Source organism: Ranitomeya variabilis, chromosome 6 (genome assembly GCF_051348905.1).
Source record: "Ranitomeya variabilis isolate aRanVar5 chromosome 6, aRanVar5.hap1, whole genome shotgun sequence".
Classification (NCBI taxonomy): domain Eukaryota; kingdom Metazoa; phylum Chordata; class Amphibia; order Anura; family Dendrobatidae; genus Ranitomeya; species Ranitomeya variabilis.
In genome coordinates, this window is record NC_135237.1 from 412324843 (window position 1) to 412344968 (window position 20126).

General features: G+C 43.1%; 1 protein-coding gene across 2 annotated transcripts in view; it reads left to right on the forward strand.

Annotated features, from left to right (window-relative positions):
* The window catches only part of TMEM200C (transmembrane protein 200C), a 196579-nt gene extending 177294 nt beyond the window's left edge, over window positions 1-19285 (forward strand). The window contains exon 2 of one of the 2 annotated variants that reach the window (XM_077270233.1): window positions 16623-19279. In XM_077270233.1, coding sequence (XP_077126348.1) covers window positions 16659-18296 — 1638 coding nt within the window. In that variant the 5' untranslated portion in view covers window positions 16623-16658 and the 3' untranslated portion in view covers window positions 18297-19279. Of the gene's footprint in view, window positions 1-16622 lie in introns of both variants that reach the window. The other variant, XM_077270234.1, reaches the window with a different exon arrangement.
* Window positions 19286-20126: the final 841 nt, after the last annotated feature.

Sequence of the window (20126 nt, forward strand, 5' to 3'; positions counted from 1 at the left end):
TGGCAGTTTTACATCGGTTACATGGATACACAGGCAGGCACTCCAGGCAGCATTGTGGTCAGTGGAGGAGTATTGCAAGTAGGGGCCGCAGACAGGCTATCAAAGGCCTAAAATAACAAACAATAGGCTCATGGCAGTTTTACAGCGGTTACATGGATACACGGGCAGGCAGCTTGGTGGTGGTGAGTGGAGGAATATTTAAAGTAGGGACCGCAGACAGGCTTCAAAGGCCTAACATAAGAAAATGGGCTGGCTGTAGGCACTTTATAATTGGTTCCAGGGGTACACGGGCAGCAGTGGTCTGGTCAGTGGAGGACTAGTGGAAGGAGGGACCGCAGACAGGCTTCAAAGGCCTAACATAAAAAAATGGGCTGGCTGTAGGCACTTTATAATTGGTTCCAGGGGTACACGGGCAGCAGTGGTCTGGCCAGTGGAGGACTAGTGGAAGGAGGGACCGCAGACAGGCTTCAAAGGCCTAAAATAACAAACAATAGGCTCATGGCAGTTTTACAGCGGTTACATGGATACACGGGCAGGCAGCTTGGTGGTGAGTGGAGGAGTATTTAAAGTAGGGACCGCAGACAGGCTTCAAAGGCCTAACATAAGAAAATGGGCTGGCTGTAGGCACTTTATAATTGGTTCCAGGGGTACACGGGCAGCAGTGGTCTGGTCAGTGGAGGACTAGTGGAAGGAGGGACCGCAGACAGGCTTCAAAGGCCTAAAATAACAAACAATAGGCTCATGGCAGTTTTACAGCGGTTACATGGATACACGGGCAGGCAGCTTGGTGGTCAGTGGAGGAGTATTTAAAGTAGGGACCGCAGACAGGCTTCAAAGGCCTAACATAGGAAAATGGGCTGGCTGTAGGCACTTTATAATTGGTTCCAGGGGTACACGGGCAGCAGTGGTCTGGTCAGTGGAGGAGTATTGCAAGTAGGGGCTGCAGACAGGCTACCAAAGGCCTAAAATAACAAACAGTAGGCAGTCATGGCAGTTTTACATCGGTTACATGGATACACGGGCAGGCAGCTTGGTGGTGAGTGGAGGAGTATTTAAAGTAGGGACCGCAGACAGGCTATCAAAGGCCTAACATAACAAACAATAGGCTCATGGCAGTTTTACAGCGGTTACATGGATACACGGGCAGGCAGCTTGGTGGTGGTGAGTGGAGGAGTATTTAAAGTAGGGACCGCAGACAGGCTTCAAAGGCCTAACATAAGAAAATGGGCTGGCTGTAGGCACTTTATAATTGGTTCCAGGGGTACACGGGCAGCAGTGGTCTGGTCAGTGGAGGACTAGTGGAAGGAGGGACCGCAGACAGGCTTCAAAGGCCTAAAATAACAAACAATAGGCTCATGGCAGTTTTACAGCGGTTACATGGATACACGGGCAGGCAGCTTGGTGGTCAGTGGAGGAGTATTTAAAGTAGGGACCGCAGACAGGCTTCAAAGGCCTAACATAAGAAAATGGGCTGGCTGTAGGCACTTTATAATTGGTTCCAGGGGTACACGGGCAGCAGTGGTCTGGTCAGTGGAGGAGTATTGCAAGTAGGGGCTGCAGACAGGCTACCAAAGGCCTAAAATAACAAACAGTAGGCAGTCATGGCAGTTTTACATCGGTTACATGGATACACGGGCAGGCAGCTTGGTGGTGAGTGGAGGAGTATTTAAAGTAGGGACCGCAGACAGGCTATCAAAGGCCTAACATAACAAACAATAGGCTCATGGCAGTTTTACAGCGGTTACATGGATACACGGGCAGGCAGCTTGGTGGTGGTGAGTGGAGGAGTATTTAAAGTAGGGACCGCAGACAGGCTTCAAAGGCCTAACATAAGAAAATGGGCTGGCTGTAGGCACTTTATAATTGGTTCCAGGGGTACACGGGCAGCAGTGGTCTGGTCAGTGGAGGACTAGTGGAAGGAGGGACCGCAGACAGGCTTCAAAGGCCTAAAATAACAAACAATAGGCTCATGGCAGTTTTACAGCGGTTACATGGATACACGGGCAGGCAGCTTGGTGGTGAGTGGAGGAGTATTTAAAGTAGGGACCGCAGACAGGCTTCAAAGGCCTAACATAAGAAAATGGGCTGGCTGTAGGCACTTTATAATTGGTTCCAGGGGTACATGGGCAGCAGTGGTCTGGTCAGTGGAGGAGTATTGCAAGTAGGGGCTGCAGACAGGCTACCAAAGGCCTAAAATAACAAACAGTAGGCAGTCATGGCAGTTTTACATCGGTTACATGGATACACGGGCAGGCAGCTTGGTGGTGAGTGGAGGAGTATTTAAAGTAGGGACCGCAGACAGGCTATCAAAGGCCTAACATAACAAACAATAGGCTCATGGCAGTTTTACAGCGGTTACATGGATACACGGGCAGGCAGCTTGGTGGTGGTGAGTGGAGGAGTATTTAAAGTAGGGACCGCAGACAGGCTTCAAAGGCCTAACATAAGAAAATGGGCTGGCTGTAGGCACTTTATAATTGGTTCCAGGGGTACACGGGCAGCAGTGGTCTGGTCAGTGGAGGAGTATTGCAAGTAGGGGCTGCAGACAGGCTACCAAAGGCCTAAAATAACAAACAGTAGGCAGTCATGGCAGTTTTACATCGGTTACATGGATACACGGGCAGGCAGCTTGGTGGTGAGTGGAGGAGTATTTAAAGTAGGGACCGCAGACAGGCTATCAAAGGCCTATCATAACAAACAATAGGCTCATGGCAGTTTTACAGCGGTTACATGGATACACGGGCAGGCAGCTTGGTGGTGGTGAGTGGAGGAGTATTTAAAGTAGGGACCGCAGACAGGCTTCAAAGGCCTAACATAAGAAAATGGGCTGGCTGTAGGCACTTTATAATTGGTTCCAGGGGTACACGGGCAGCAGTGGTCTGGTCAGTGGAGGACTAGTGGAAGGAGGGACCGCAGACAGGCTTCAAAGGCCTAAAATAACAAACAATAGGCTTATGGCAGTTTTACAGCGGTTACATGGATACACGGGCAGGCAGCTTGGTGGTGAGTGGAGGAGTATTTAAAGTAGGGACCGCAGACAGGCTATCAAAGGCCTAACATAACAAACAATAGGCTCATGGCAGTTTTACAGCGGTTACATGGATACACGGGCAGGCAGCTTGGTGGTGGTGAGTGGAGGAGTATTTAAAGTAGGGACCGCAGACAGGCTTCAAAGGCCTAACATAAGAAAATGGGCTGGCTGTAGGCACTTTATAATTGGTTCCAGGGGTACACGGGCAGCAGTGGTCTGGTCAGTGGAGGACTAGTGGAAGGAGGGACCGCAGACAGGCTTCAAAGGCCTAAAATAACAAACAATAGGCTCATGGCAGTTTTACAGCGGTTACATGGATACACGGGCAGGCAGCTTGGTGGTGAGTGGAGGAGTATTTAAAGTAGGGACCGCAGACAGGCTTCAAAGGCCTAACATAAGAAAATGGGCTGGCTGTAGGCACTTTATAATTGGTTCCAGGGGTACACGGGCAGCAGTGGTCTGGTCAGTGGAGGACTAGTGGAAGGAGGGACCGCAGACAGGCTTCAAAGGCCTAAAATAACAAACAATAGGCTCATGGCAGTTTTACAGCGGTTACATGGATACACGGGCAGGCAGCTTGGTGGTCAGTGGAGGAGTATTTAAAGTAGGGACCGCAGACAGGCTTCAAAGGCCTAACATAAGAAAATGGGCTGGCTGTAGGCACTTTATAATTGGTTCCAGGGGTACACGGGCAGCAGTGGTCTGGTCAGTGGAGGAGTATTGCAAGTAGGGGCCGCAGACAGGCTATCAAAGGCCTAAAATAACAAACAATAGGCTCATGGCAGTTTTACAGCGGTTACATGGATACACGGGCAGGCAGCTTGGTGGTGAGTGGAGGAGTATTTAAAGTAGGGACCGCAGACAGGCTATCAAAGGCCTAAAATAACAAACAATAGGCTTATGGCAGTTTTACAGCGGTTACATGGATACACAGGCAGCTTGGTGGTGAGTGGAGGAGTAGTGCAAGGAGTGTCTGTCCCAGTACTCCCAAAATATAAATAGATGTTAATGTCTCGCAAAACAACCAAAACAAAAAAAAAGGTGGCATACTTAGGTACAGGGGTGGGCTCATCTACTGAGTTTCTGACATAGTAATTTGGCAGTAACTATTTAATGGTGCCAATATAGGACACAGACACAGACTACTTTAAGTTGCATCATAGATGTCTACAAATTTGTATTGTCAGTGCCAGACATTGAATGATGTCAGCGAATAGACTAAAGATTGGTGGAGTTGTGCGACATAATTTTGGACGTGGTAGAGCACATTTTGAGCTGGGGTAGGGGGGAACTCTCTTGAGGCCGGCGGGACCGCCCCAGGGCCCCTCATGTTACAACGGTGTGTCTGACGTTGGGTGCGCACCACCACCGCCAGAGACACTACATTGTACTATGAGGGACCCAGTAGCAATGCCGTCAACCAAAAGCGAGCACACCCACCTCTTCAGACAAACAGCAGTCTCACGGGTGCTTGCGCCAAGTCGCGATACCACGGCCCCGTGTGGGGAGTTTTGCCATTTAGGGAGGTGTAAACATGTCGTATGCTGTACAATCAGCTGCAGCAAATTAGACATTAGAAAAGTAATTCACAGGCAAGAGCTTTTCATAGGAAAGCTAGGTGTCGGCCGGGCAAGGTGGGGCAAAAGATTTCGAAATCCAGTTGTGGTTCATTTTAATGAATGTTAGATCGTCAACATTTTGGGTAGCCAGACGAGTCCTTTTTTCGGTTAATATTGAACCTGCAGCACTGAATACTCTTTCTGATAGGACACTTGCTGCCGGGCAAGCAAGCTCCTGCAATGCATATTCTGCCAATTCTGGCCAGGTGTCTAATTTGGAGGCCCAGTAATCAAATGGGAATGACGGTTGAGGGAGAACATCGATAAGGGAAGAAAAATAGTTAGTAACCATACTGGACAAATGTTGTCTCCTGTCACTTTCAATTGATGCAGCAGTACCTGTCCTGTCTGCGGTCATAGCAAAATCACTCCACAACCTGGTCAGAAAACCCCTCTGTCCAACGCCACTTCTGATGTGTGCACCCCTAACACTCCTAGTCTGCTGCCCCCTGGAGCTCGTGTGAGAACGATCACGTGCGCTGTGTGCTGGGAATGCCTGAAGCAAACGGTCAACAAGAGTTGATTGTTTGGTTGCTAATATTAGTTCCAAGTTCTCATGTGGCATAATATTTTGCAATTTGCCTTTATAGCGTGGATCAAGGAGGCAGGCCAACCAGTAATCGTCATCGTTCATCATTTTCGTAATGCGTGTGTCCCTTTTTAGGATACGTAAGGCATAATCCGCCATGTGGGCCAAAGTTCCAGTTGTCAAATCTCCGGTTGTGATTGGTTGAGGGGCAGTTGCAGGCAAATCTACGTCACTTGTGTCCCTCAAAAAACCAGAACCCGGCCGTGACACGCAACCAATTTCCTGTGCCCCCGGGAAAGGTTCGGCATTAAAAATATACTCATCCCCATCATCCTCCTCGTCCTCCACCTCCTCTTCGCCCGCTACCTCGTCCTGTACACTGCCCTGACCAGACAATGGCTGACTGTCATCAAGGCTTTCCTCTTCCTCTGGTGCAGACGCCTGCTCCTTTATGTGCGTCAAACTTTGCATCAGCAGACGCATTAGGGGGATGCTCATGCTTATTACGGCGTTGTCTGCACTAACCAGCCGTGTGCATTCCTCAAAACACTGAAGGACTTGACACATGTCTTGTATCTTAGACCACTGCACACCTGACAACTCCATGTCTGCCATCCTACTGCCTGCCCGTGTATCCTCCCACAAATAAATAACAGCACGCCTCTGTTCGCACAGTCTCTGAAGCATGTGCAGTGTTGAGTTCCACCTTGTTGCAACGTCTATGATTAGGCGATGCTGGGGAAGGTTCAAAGACCGCTGATAGGTCTGCATACGGCTGGTGTGTACAGGCGAACGTCGGATATGTGAGCAAAGTGCACGCACTTTGAGGAGCAGGTCGGAGAACCCAGGATAAGTTTTCAATAAGCACTGCACCACCAGGTTTAAGGTGTGAGCCAGGCAAGGAATGTGTTTCAGTTGGGAAAGGGAGATGGCAGCCATGAAATTCCTTCCGTTATCACTCACTACCTTGCCTGCCTCAAGATCTACTGTGCCCAGCCACGACTGTGTTTCTTGTTGCAAGAACTCGGACAGAACTTCCGCGGTGTGTCTGTTGTCGCCCAAGCACTTCATAGCCAATACAGCCTGCTGACGCTTGGCAGTAGCTGGCCCATAATGGGACAACTGGTGTGCAACAGTGTCATCTGCCGATGGAGTGGTTGGCAGACTGCGTTCTGTGGAAGAGCTGTAGCTTCTGCAGGAGGACGAGGAGGAGGAGGAGGAGGGGGTGCGAACGCCTACAGCCAACTGTTTCCTAGACCGTGGGCTAGGCACAACTGTCCCTAAATTGATGTCGCCTGTGGACCCTGCATCCACCACATTCACCCAGTGTGCCGTGATGGACACATAACGTCCCTGGCCATGCCTACTGGTCCATGCATCTGTAGTCAGGTGCACCTTTGTACTCACAGATTGCCTGAGTGCATGGACGATGCGCTGTTTAACATGCTGGTGCAGGGCTGGGATGGCTTTTCTGGAAAAAAAGTGTCGACTGGGTAGCTCGTATCGTGGTTCAGCGTACTCCATCAGGGCTTTGAAAGCTTCGCTTTCAACTAACCGGTAGGGCATCATCTCTAACGAGATTAGTCTAGCTATGTGGGCGTTAAAACCCTGTGTACGCGGATGCGAGGATAAGTACTTCCTTTTTCTAACCAGAGTCTCATGTAGGGTGAGCTGGACTGGAGAGCTGGAGATCGTGGAACTTTCGGGTGTGCCGGTGTACATGGCAGACTGAGAGACGGTTGGAGACGGTATTGTTTCCGCCGGTGCCCTAGATGCAATATTTCCTCCTACAAAACTGGTGATTCCCTGACCCTGACTGCTTTTGGCTGGCAAAGAAACCTGCACAGATACTGCCGGTGGTGCGGAAAATGGTGGCCTTACAGTGACGGAAGGGATGTTGCGTTGCTGACTAGCTTCATTGGCCGAGGGTGCTACAACCTTGAGGGACGTTTGGTAGTTAGTCCAGGCTTGAAAATGCATGGTGGTTAAGTGTCTATGCATGCAACTAGTATTTAGACTTTTCAGATTCTGACCTCTGCTTAAGCTAGTTGAACATTTTTGACAGATGACTTTGCGCTGATCAGTTGGATGTTGTTTAAAAAAATGCCAGACTGCACTCTTCCTAGACTCGGATCCCTTTTCAGGGATTGCAGACTGAGCTTTAACCGGATGGCAACGCTGTGCTCCAACAGGTTTTGGCTTTGACACGCGTTTTGGGCCAGATACGGGCCCGGCAGATGGAACCTGTTGCGATGTTGATGCCTGCTGCGGCCCCTCCTCCACCTCCGCTTCTGAACTACTGCCGCCTGCACCCTGTTCCCCCAATGGCTGCCAATCGGGGTCAATAACTGGGTCATCTATTACCTCCTCTTCAAGCTCGTGTGCAACTTCGTCTGTGTCACTGTGTCGGTCGGTGGTATAGCGTTCGTGGCGGGGCAACATAGTCTCATCAGGGTCTGATTGTGGATCTGTACCCTGAGAGGGCAATGTGGTGGTCTGAGTCAAAGGAGCAGCATAGTACTCTGGCTGTGGCTGTGCATCAGTGCACTCCATGTCAGAATATACTTGTAATGGGCATGGCCTGTTAAATGTTTCACTTTCTAAGCCAGGGACGGTATGTGTAAAGAGCTCCATGGAGTGACCCGTTGTGTCGCCTGCTGCATCCTTCTCTCTTGTTGTAGTTTTTGCTGAGGAGGACAAGGAAGCGACTTGTCCCTGACCGTGAACATCCACAAGCGACGCGCTGCTTTTACATTTACCAGTTTCGGAAGAGGAGGCAAAAGAGCTAGAGGCTGAGTCTGCAATGTAAGCCAAAACTTGCTGTTGCTGCTCCGCCTTTAAAAGCGGTTTTCCTACTCCCAGAAAAGAGAGCGTTCGAGGCCTTGTGTAGCCTGACGACGAAACTGGCTCCACAGCTCCAGACTTAGGTGGAATATTTTTATCCCCACGACCACCTGATGCTCCACTACCACTACCATCATTACCAGCTGACAATGAACGCCCACGACGACCTCTTGCACCAGACTTCCTCATTGTTTTAAAATCTTAACCAAAGTAACTTTATTTGTTGCTGTCAAACAACTTACACGGTGAGCTATAACTTCAGTATGATTTCAATATCCCTTAACAGGTTGGTGAGACCACAAGGAAAATCAGGCACAATGTTACACACTCTGTTTTCTGTGGCACAAAATCACAGAGATGACACACACGCAGGACTGTCACTCAAGCACTAATGTCAATATTAATCTCCCACCTAATTTATGTTTTTTTTTTTTTCAGGGAGACTTTAGAAACCAAATAATATTAAAAAAAAAAAAAAAAAAAAAAAGGCTTTCTATGGCCCACAATTAGAGAGAGAGAGGTGGCACACCCAGGAGTCAAGACTGGCACACAAGCTGAAAGGGCAATATTACTCTCCCACTGTTTTTTTATGTTTTTTTTTTTTTCAGGGAGACTTTAGAAACCCAATAATATTTAAAAAAAAAAATAAATAGGCTTTCTATGGCCCACTGAATGAAAGGGAGAGAGGTGGCACACCCAGGAGTCAAGACTGGCACACAAGCTGAAAGGGCAATATTACTCTCCCACTGTTTTTTGTATGTTTTTTTTTTTTTTTTTCAGGGAGACTTTAGAAACCAAATAATATTAAAAAAAACAAAAAAAAAATAGCCTTTCTATTGCCCACTGAATGAGAGAGAGAGGTGGCACACCCAGGAGTCAAGACTGGCACACAAGCTGAAAGGGCAATATTACTCTCCCACTGTTTTTTTATGTATTTTTTGTTTTTTAAGGGAGACTTTAGAAACCCAATAATATTTAAAAAAATAAATAAATAGGCTTTCTATGGCCCACTGAATGAAAGGGAGAGAGGTGGCACACCCAGGAGTCAAGACTGGCACACAAGCTGAAAGGGCAATATTACTCTCCCACTGTTTTTTGTATGTTTTTTTTTTTTTTTCAGGGAGACTTTAGAAACCAAATAATATTAAAAAAAACCCCAAAAAAATAGCCTTTCTATGGCCCACTGAATGAGAGAGAGAGGTGGCACACCCAGGAGTCAAGACTGGCACACAAGCTGAAAGGGCAATATTACTCTCCCACTGTTTTTTTATGTATTTTTTGTTTTTTAAGGGAGACTTTAGAAACCCAATAATATTTAAAAAAAATAAATAAATAGGCTTTCTATGGCCCACTGAATGAGAGGGAGAGAGGTGGCACACCCAGGAGTCAAGACTGGCACACAAGCTGAAAGGGCAATATTACTCTCCCACTGTTTTTTTATGTATTTTTTGTTTTTTAAGGGAGACTTTAGAAACCCAATAATATTAAAACAAATAAATAAATAGGCTTTCTATGGCCCACTGAATGAAAGGGAGAGAGGTGGCACACCCAGGAGTCAAGACTGGCACACAAGCTGAAAGGGCAATATTACTCTCCCACTGTTTTTTTAGGTTTTTTTTTTTTTTTCAGGGAGACTTTAGAAACCAAATAATATTAAAAAAAAAATAAAAAAAAAATAGGCTTGCTATAGCCCACTGAATGAGAGATAGCACACACAGCAGTGGCACACAAGCCCTGACTGAGGCCAATATTTTTCTCCCACTGATTGATGTAGTGTTTTTGTGTTGAGGTAGAATTTAGAACACAAATCACGGAAAAAATAAATAGGCTTTCTATGGCCCACTGAATGAGAGGGAGAGAGGTGGCACACCCAGGAGTCAAGACTGGCACACAAGCTGAAAGGGCAATATTACTCTCCCACTGTTTTTTTAGTTTTTTTTTTTTTTTTCAGGGAGACTTTAGAAACCAAATAATATTAAAAAAAAAAAAATATATAGGCTTGCTATAGCCCACTGAATGAGAGATAGCACACACAGCAGTGGCACACAAGCCCTGACTGAGGCCAATATTTTTCTCCCACTGATTGATGTAGTGTTTTTGTGTTGAGGTAGAATTTAGAACACAAATCACGGAAAAAATAAATAGGCTTTCTATGGCCCACTGAATGAGAGGGAGAGAGGTGGCACACCCAGGAGTCAAGACTGGCACACAAGCTGAAAGGGCAATATTACTCTCCCACTGTTTTTTTATGTATTTTTTGTTTTTTAAGGGAGACTTTAGAAACCCAATAATATTTTAAAAAAAAATAAATAGGCTTTCTATGGCCCACTGAATGAGAGGGAGAGAGGTGGCACACCCAGGAGTCAAGACTGGCACACAAGCTGAAAGGGCAATATTACTCTCCCACTGTTTTTTTATGTATTTTTTGTTTTTTAAGGGAGACTTTAGAAACCCAATAATATTTTAAAAAAAAATAAATAGGCTTTCTATGGCCCACTGAATGAGAGGGAGAGAGGTGGCACACCCAGGAGTCAAGACTGGCACACAAGCTGAAAGGGCAATATTACTCTCCCACTGTTTTTTTAGGTTTTTTTTTTTTTTTTCAGGGAGACTTTAGAAACCAAATAATATTAAAAAAAAAATATATATATAGGCTTGCTATAGCCCACTGAATGAGAGATAGCACACACAGCAGTGGCACACAAGCCCTGACTGAGGCCAATATTTTTCTCCCACTGATTGATGTAGTGTTTTTGTGTTGAGGTAGAATTTAGAACACAAATCACGGAAAAAATAAATAGGCTTTCTATGGCCCACTGAATGAGAGGGAGAGAGGTGGCACACCCAGGAGTCAAGACTGGCACACAAGCTGAAAGGGCAATATTACTCTCCCACTGCTTTTTTATGTATTTTTTGTTTTTTAAGGGAGACTTTAGAAACCCAATAATATTTAAAAAAAAAAATAAATAGGCTTTCTATGGCCCACTGAATGAGAGGGAGAGAGGTGGCACACCCAGGAGTCAAGACTGGCACACAAGCTGAAAGTGCAATATTACTCTCCCACTGTTTTTTTATGTATTTTTTGTTTTTTAAGGGAGACTTTAGAAACCCAATAATATTTTTTTAAAAAATAAATAGGCTTTCTATGGCCCACTGAATGAGAGGGAGAGAGGTGGCACACCCAGGAGTCAAGACTGGCACACAAGCTGAAAGGGCAATATTACTCTCCCACTGTTTTTTTATGTATTTTTTGTTTTTTAAGGGAGACTTTAGAAACCCAATAATATTTAAAAAAAAAAATAAATAGGCTTTCTATGGCCCACTGAATGAAAGGGAGAGAGGTGGCACACCCAGGAGTCAAGACTGGCACACAAGCTGAAAGGGCAATATTACTCTCCCACTGTTTTTTTAGGTTTTTTTTTTTTTTCAGGGAGACTTTAGAAACCAAATAATATTAAAAAAAAAAAAAAAAAAAATAGGCTTGCTATAGCCCACTGAATGAGAGATAGCACACACAGCAGTGGCACACAAGCCCTGACTGAGGCCAATATTTTTCTCCCACTGATTGATGTAGTGTTTTTGTGTTGAGGTAGAATTTAGAACACAAATCACGGAAAAAATAAATAGGCTTTCTATGGCCCACTGAATGAAAGGGAGAGAGGTGGCACACCCAGGAGTCAAGACTGGCACACAAGCTGAAAGGGCAATATTACTCTCCCACTGTTTTTTTATGTATTTTTTGTTTTTTAAGGGAGACTTTAGAAACCCAATAATATTTTAAAAAAAAAATAAATAGGCTTTCTATGGCCCACTGAATGAGAGGGAGAGAGGTGGCACACCCAGGAGTCAAGACTGGCACACAAGCTGAAAGGGCAATATTACTCTCCCACTGTTTTTTTAGGTTTTTTTTTTTTTTTTCAGGGAGACTTTAGAAACCAAATAATATTAAAAAAAAAAAAAAAAAAAATAGGCTTGCTATAGCCCACTGAATGAGAGATAGCACACACAGCAGTGGCACACAAGCCCTGACTGAGGCCAATATTTTTCTCCCACTGATTGATGTAGTGTTTTTGTGTTGAGGTAGATTTTAGAACACAAATCACGGAAAAAATAAATAGGCTTTCTATGGCCCACTCAGTGAGAGATGGCACACACAGGGATGGCACTGTAGCAGAAATGCCAATCTTAATCTCCCACAAAAAAAAACAAAAAAAAAAAAAAAACTGTCCTACAATTACTATCTCCCTGCAGTAATGTAAGCCAGGTATGGCAGGCAGCAATAGGAGTGGACTGATGCACAAATTAAATAAAAAGTGTGGACAAACAAAAAAGATAGCTGTGCAGAAAGGAAGGAACAAGAGGATATGTGCTTTGAAAAAAGCAGTTGGTTTCCACAGTGGCGTACACACAGCAATACAGCTATCACGGAGCCTTCTAGGGCAGCCCAATGAGCTACAGCGCTGAGGGGAAAAAAAAAAAAAAATAGCTTCCACAGTCCCTGCACACCGAAGGTGGTGTTGGACAGTGGAAATCGCTGCAGCACAAGCGGTTTGGTGGTTAGTGGACCCTGCCTAACGCTCTCCCTGCTTCTGACGAAGCGGCAGCAACCTGTCCCTAAGCTCAGATCAGCAGCAGTAAGATGGCGGTCGGCGGGAACGCCCCTTTATAGCCCCTGTGACGCCGCAGACAGCAAGCCAATCACTGCAATGCCCTTCTCTAAGATGGTGGGGACCAGGATCTATGTCATCACGCTGCCCACACTCTGCGTTCACCTTCATTGGCTGAGAAATGGCGCTTTTCGCGTCATTGAAACGCGACTTTGGCGCGAAAGTCGCGTACCGCATGGCCGACAAGCACAGGGGTCGGATCGGGTTTCATGAGACGCCGACTTAGCCAAAAGTCGGCGACTTTTGAAAATGATCGACCCGTTTCGCTCAACCCTAGTGGTCATAAACTTGTAAATAACTCATGAAAACATAAAGTTATGTTAAAACCAAGCACACTATTGTTTTTCTTGTGAAATACTCAATAAGTTTGATGTGTCACATGACCCTCTTACCATTGGAAAAAATAAAGTTGGATCCAAAATGGCCGACTTCAAAATAGCCACTATGGTCACCACCCATCTTGAAAAGTTTTACCCCTCCCATATACTAATGTGCCACAAACAGGAAGTTGATATCACCAACCATTCCCATTTTGTTTAGGTGTATCCATATAAATGGCCCACCCTGTATATGTTCTCTTCTTAGTGTTCTGTCTGATCAATTTGCCAATTCTTACAAGTCTCAAGAAGGTCTGGCAGTCTGCCAGACAATACAAAACAGACAACAGTTTGCAAGTATGACAAACCTGTTAAGGTTAGTGTTTTTGTTTCCACCTTAAATTAAGTATAATTCTGTTTTTTTTATTTATATGTGTAATTGTCAATTCAAATGGCTGCATTCATATGGTTTTAAACTACATTATAGATGCCAGGCAACATATTTTATGGTTCAAACACAAAAGTCTCTTTAATGTGTTACTTCACACATAAAGGCGATTAGCATTTTACAGTACATGTCATCAAAGTTCAATACACACAGTTGCATCTCGTCTCAGTGCCCGTTTCATAGCATTACACATCATATGACTTTTAGATTGTAGTTCCTAAACACGCCGGGCTCTCCTTGTCCAGTATCCGTGGGGCGACCGCACGCCATATTACAGTCTCCAAACACAGCTTCACATGTTGCAGACACTACACATGCCAGTCCTCCTCTGACTAGTTCCCGTGGGTGTCCTGCACTACTGTATCGCAGACTCTTTACTCACACAGCCCAGGATATCCTCTGGATAGCAGCCAGGCACCATATTCACCTGTTTGCAATCGTTACACATGCCAGTCCTCTTTCGGGCACAGGACATCCACCTCGGTACACCTCCGGGCACAGGACTGTCCACATCCGACTCTTTCGGGCACAGGACATCCACCTCCGGTTCACCTCCGGGCACAGGACTGTCCACATCTGAGACCAGCTACCATGGATGACTTGCATCACTGTGTACTCTGTGGGTGCCAAGCTATTCAGCTGCCGGCTCTGCTGGCCTGTGCTGCTTCACACACACAGTCAGTGCTCTGCAGGCTTCTGCTCTGCACAACAGCACACACCAGACTGACACTGACATTGCACCTGACACACCCATACCCCTTACTGCAGGGCTTTTAACAAACCTGTGACTGTCAGCCACATGGAAAACCTGGACTGGAAATCCGTGACTGCCATGCACACCTATGGACTTCATCCGTCTCCATGCACAACCTGGGGAGAACACACACTGACCCCTACCTGTGACACGAGTCACTACCTCACACTATACAGAAAATTTTCATAAAATTGTAATTTTTTTTTTTTAAATCAGCAAAGTTTATTCCCATTACAGGCGACAATATAAATAATGATTTATTGAACTTAAGCATTTTGATATGTTTAGTGTGAATGAAAAGCAAGTGGATGTTGATGTTGTAATAAAACAAAAGAGATGAAAAGTGAAAGGCTGCACAGACAATACACTAAGCGGTAATGTAGTTACGATGGTTTTGAACTTATATACAGGTCGATTCTAGTTGCTATAGCAGCGAGAAGAAAGATAACTGCTAAAATTATGAAAATGAGACCGAAAGCTAACCACACATATTAAGATGTATCTAATAATTCACCATAAAAGATGGCATGGATGGCATGGCTGGAAAACACAAAATGGCAAATAATAACATTGAACTTTGAAAGATCATCAAGAATTTTTATGAAGACTGCTATGGAACTGAATGCAGTGATCATCAAACTCATTAGGGCAACATAGGATAAACTGACCTTGCCTCATCCAATTGGACTTTACATCTCCCATAAATTAAAATCAACAGTACTTGTCCCGTGTAAAAAGTAGCTGAACTGTCTGCTGTAGTATGAAGTTGACCACTAGGCATAACCAATGGGACTACTATTTTCTATCCTACCATGTAATTGACATGGGTAACAGCTGACGCTTTCACTCTTGCTAGTTGACTCATATAAAGGTATTGTCAGAACAGATTTTTCAACAGTGCTGCAGAGACAAGTTCTGGCGCTATGTAATAACTGTCAATTTGAGTGATGTCTTTGTCTTACTTATTAAAGTGTCACAGGAACCATGGTAAATGTTTACAGGACTAAAGAGAATTGCAAAATAGGCACCAGCTCTGCAGCAGCTCTTGTCGCATGTGTGTTCTCTTCTATATTATAGCTTTAGAGATGGATAAAAATGCCTGATGGTTCATATTAACAAGCCATGTAGCTTTCCATCGCCATGATTCCTGTCCTTTTGAGAAACAAAAAATGTAATTCATATGAGGTTTAACTACCCTCCTTTTTCATGATTTCAAGCTGACATTCTGTAACATGCTGATAATTGGTATTAAATTTAAAAGGTAACACACCAGTATATTAATATATTGTTATATTATAGCGACTGTTTTTTAGTTTTGATCAATAGGAGGCTAATGCCGAGACCCTCATTGATTGCTCAAAAGAAAGGACAGAAGCAATAAACTTATCCTTGGGCACAAGCGGAGCAATATACAGACCTATAGACTTTCTATCATGCCAGTACATCTCTCTCCATGTATTCAGGAATAGCCTAATTGCTGCTTTCCCTTCCTTGATCGATCAGTAGGAGACCCCCACACATCAACACTACTAATAATGACTATAAAATATCGAAAGGTTTCATAAAGTTTAGCTACCCTTTAAAGTATATTTATCAATGTCTAAAAACAGAATATTGGCTTCCAAGAGTGAATCACATGCACAGCTCAGAGACTTGCCTTTTTGTTTTATATAGTGTGCGGTACTATATAGGTAGCCACAACGACTGTTTGTATATGTAACATGATAGACTGGTCCCTCAAGAGTCACCCTCATATCATCAGTCTGTAAATCATTTGAAAAGTCTGCCATCAGATATTTCTTGGCTCTGTCTAAATGTTTCAACCATAGGTGTCTTGTTCAGCGGTGGTCATACTTTTTGGGCACTCTTAAGGAGCTTGCAGTTCTAAAATATGACAGCACTGGATTGTAATGGTCGCTTCATATTTGATTCTTCTCAAATCTTTGGCAGTTAAAGTGCGTCTTTTTTTCAACACACTTTTGTGACCCTTTTAACTCTTTCCAGCAAAACTTTTAATGGTTCTGTGATCACGACCCAATATCTTAACAATTTCAAGAGTGTTGCATGCCTCTGTAAAACTTGTAACAATTTTTGACTTTTTCAGAGTCAGTTAAATCTCTTTTTCGATTCATTTTGCCTTTTGGGAAAAAAGCTGCCTAATAATTCTGCAAAATTTGATAAAGGTCGTTGATATCATTAGGCCACACCCTTCTTTATTATACAAATACGCCACCTGATTTGTTTCATCCAATAAGCATTCATGTTTTTACACATGGAGTTGGAAAATATGCACAAAAATGATGGTATAGTCAAATTACAAATCTGCCTAATAATTTTGCACACAGTGTAGAATATTTGTATTGTTTACAGTGTTTTCTATTTTAATTACTGTATATATCTTTTTGATCCACAGGAGCTGGAGTAGCTTATCTGGAGATCTGGGGCCGGCATGATCGCCACTGGAGGTCTGTTGCGGATCTCTGCACGGAAACAGGATCCTCTGAGAACAAAAAGTCAACCTCCAAAGCGCAAGCGGAAAGCAAAAAAGAAACGCAAGAATGATGTTGTGGTAGTGAAAGGAAAACTTAAGCTCTGTTCTATTTCTGGGTTAATTGCACTATGTGGAATATTAGTACTTCTTGTTGGAATTGCCATGGCTGTTATGGGATATTGGCCAAAAAGTCATACAGTTTATCATGGAGGTCTTGGGACAAATAAAGCCAAATTTTCATCAGGTGATACAAATATAAGCACTGCTAACAGAAACCTATCCTGGAGCCATCACAACAGTCAAGGAGTTAATACTTTCAAAGAAAATAACACAAGCATAAAAAGCCGTCATCAGAAAACATCTTCTGGGTCTTCTGGTTTTCTAGCAGGTCTGTTTTCTGGATACCTACACTCGGATAATCTTAAAGTTTTTGGCCCTCTAATAATGGGTATTGGAATATTTCTATTTATTTGTGCTAATGCAGTTCTACATGAAAATAGAGACAAGAAAACTAAGATTATTAACCTGAGGGATCTCTACTCTACAGTGATTGATGTTCATGGCATGAAATGTAAGGATGGAACTCCACTAAATGGCTTTGTAAATTATGTGCAATCACGGAGCATTGATGGGAAAGCTGGTGGAGACTCTTTTGGAGCTGCAATGTTAGCTAAGAGCTCTTGGCATTCTGCTCTTGGTGGTACAATTACATTTTCCCCTCCGAATCCTAGGGAACCAAGGACGTCTTCTCCAAAGGTACATCGTCATGCAGGAGAGAACTCCAACATGGATGAGGCTGTATACAGTATTTACAGGGAAAGGTCAAACTCTGCATTACCATTTGACAGAATTTCTGGGAGGGGGCATGAAAATTATTCTCTTTCTGGATCACCTGATTTAAGGTGGGATAGAAGCAGCACGAGTTCTATTGTTGGCCATTCCCTTAGTGCATTTACATTGCCCATTGTGAAGTTAGATAACTGTCTCTTGGAGAAGAAGGAAGAACGTGGGGAAGGTAAATGTGCCAAAGAAGTACAGAAGAGAGAAATTGAATTGAGTTTGAAAAATTTTAGCCATGTAGACTTAAATTGGGAAATTCCCAAAGTCCATAGAAAACTACCCTTAAGGCGTCAGAGCACAAGCTGTCTGCCAGACTTCAGGAGACCTATGTCACCTGGTCTACTGTCAGACTTGGGTAGCCAGTCTCTAAGTAGCACAGATTTAGACTGTAGCCTTTTGGTGAGATCCTCCCCATTTGGCAAAACGAAACCTGCAGTTCTTGTGGATACTCTTACAACAGCAACATTAATAAGAAGAGATTCGCAGAGCTCAGGGTCTGACCAATCAAGCAATAAGGGCTACGTTCATCTGGAGGAGGCAGGAACCTCCTTTGAATCTATAGACACCTCAGCCAATAAAACCCAGGAGGAATGTGAGGATTCCGAAACCATAGATATAGACATTCCCTTGGAAGATACCAGCACAGAACATGTAGTACATCTTAAGAAGCAGTACACAAATAAAGAAAAACTGTTGATGCTCTCCAGGTCACATGCTAAGTCCGAAGAAGATGATCTAGATAACACAACTATTTAAGGCACAAATGCAATTATAGCAAAATCTTTAATCTTAGATTTATTCACAAAAAGTTCCGGAATATGCTGTTTTACATGGAGCTTGCCAATATCCAAAGATCTGCAGTGTCAACAGTTGTCATACGTATTGATAACCGTCACAAACATCTGATTGTAACTGTATGTATGATTGAAACCAAACTGTATTAATAAACTTTAAAATAGCCCGTCTTAAACACTTAATATGAGATGAGATAGATTATTTTGAAGATAGCTGTGCACTTCATTTTTGGCTATGGTAGATCTTTTCATTGCTGATGGCATGTCAGTACTGTAATTGCTTTGTTATGGCAATTTAGTTTGGCTTGCTCAAACGTTTAGGCAGCAAGTCTGTCTACCTACTGGATTAACTGAATTTTATTTTTGAGAAAATATTTTAGAAATTTTATCATTGCTTTGTTGACAAAAATATTAAAATACATTTTAAAGATGGACAAAGAACAGATTTCAGTTGATTATATGGGACTGTTAAATATATTCAGATTTTTATTTTCAAATATTTTAAACCCTCCTGTAAAACGTTATATTGGGTGTTATGGCTATAAAATAAAATGACAGCATTAATAATAATAAAAATCTTTTAAGAAATGTTTACATTTAACTATATCACAAGCACCAAAATGTATTTTTGTTATTTTTTTTTCTTAACCTATTGCAGTATTTTAATATTGGCATGCAAACAATTGTGCTTCATAAAAGCCGACTTGAAATGCAGAGTATACAATAAAATATAAATCTATTTGCTAGCTACCATAGACTTTAATTTCTTTAAATGGAAATTAAGTGAACCGCATGATAAAATGTATTTTTGCTACATTCATATCTATTCAATGTAGATTTGCATCACTGGCCCATTTGTCAGAATGTCAGCCTTTGGATGTTTTCTATTATCAAGATTCTTTATAATAACAATAACAATAAATAAAATAAATACTTTTACTACTAAAATGTATAACAGCGTTATTAGCACATTTTGCTTTTCAAATATTCTTCCTAAAGCTGCATTTTATGGGAAATATATTTATATGAAATTGTAGATTAAGATTGTCAATTTGTGGAAACAGATCTTCATTGTTTGTGTGATGGTTTATTACAGGTAGAATGGACTATATAAGCTATCAGGCTTGTAAAGTGGTTAAATGTGACAACCTTTTTTATGTCTTGTAAAATGTACATTCCGTTCTGTCAGGTTTCTGGTGTTTTTTGATGGGAAAAAAGCACAGTCGATATTGTTACTATCATAAGCACCAAAAAATATAATGGATGCTATTTTAAATCAATGAGTTCTGCAAACATTTGTCAGGATCCATTAGAAAATGCATCTACAAGTTCAAGTTTGTTTCTTTTAAAATAAATCTGTCACCAGGTTTATGCTTTTCAATCTGAAAGCAGCACACAATTGGGACAACCCTGATTCTAGTAATATGTCACTGGGTTTCTTACTATAATGTTGATAGTGTTTTATTTACTGCAGCTCTGTTAGTCTTTTCAATGATGTGCTTCTTCTAACTCTGTCCATATAATTGCTTGGAGTTTTCTATCTACACTATGTATAGGGAGAAGGCTGACAAGCAGTAAATGGTTAGGGGGCAGAGATAGCCAGAGCTCAATAATATTGATGACTACATAGCGGAAGCTCACTAGCGAGAGGACTAGCAGAGCTGCAGCAGATAAACCATTGATTCATCAAAATTACAGCAAGAAGTCCAATAAGTTGAACAATACTGGAATCAGAATTTCTGTCCCTACTTTAGGTTGCTTTTAGATGGGACCAATTGACACATTTTATCAT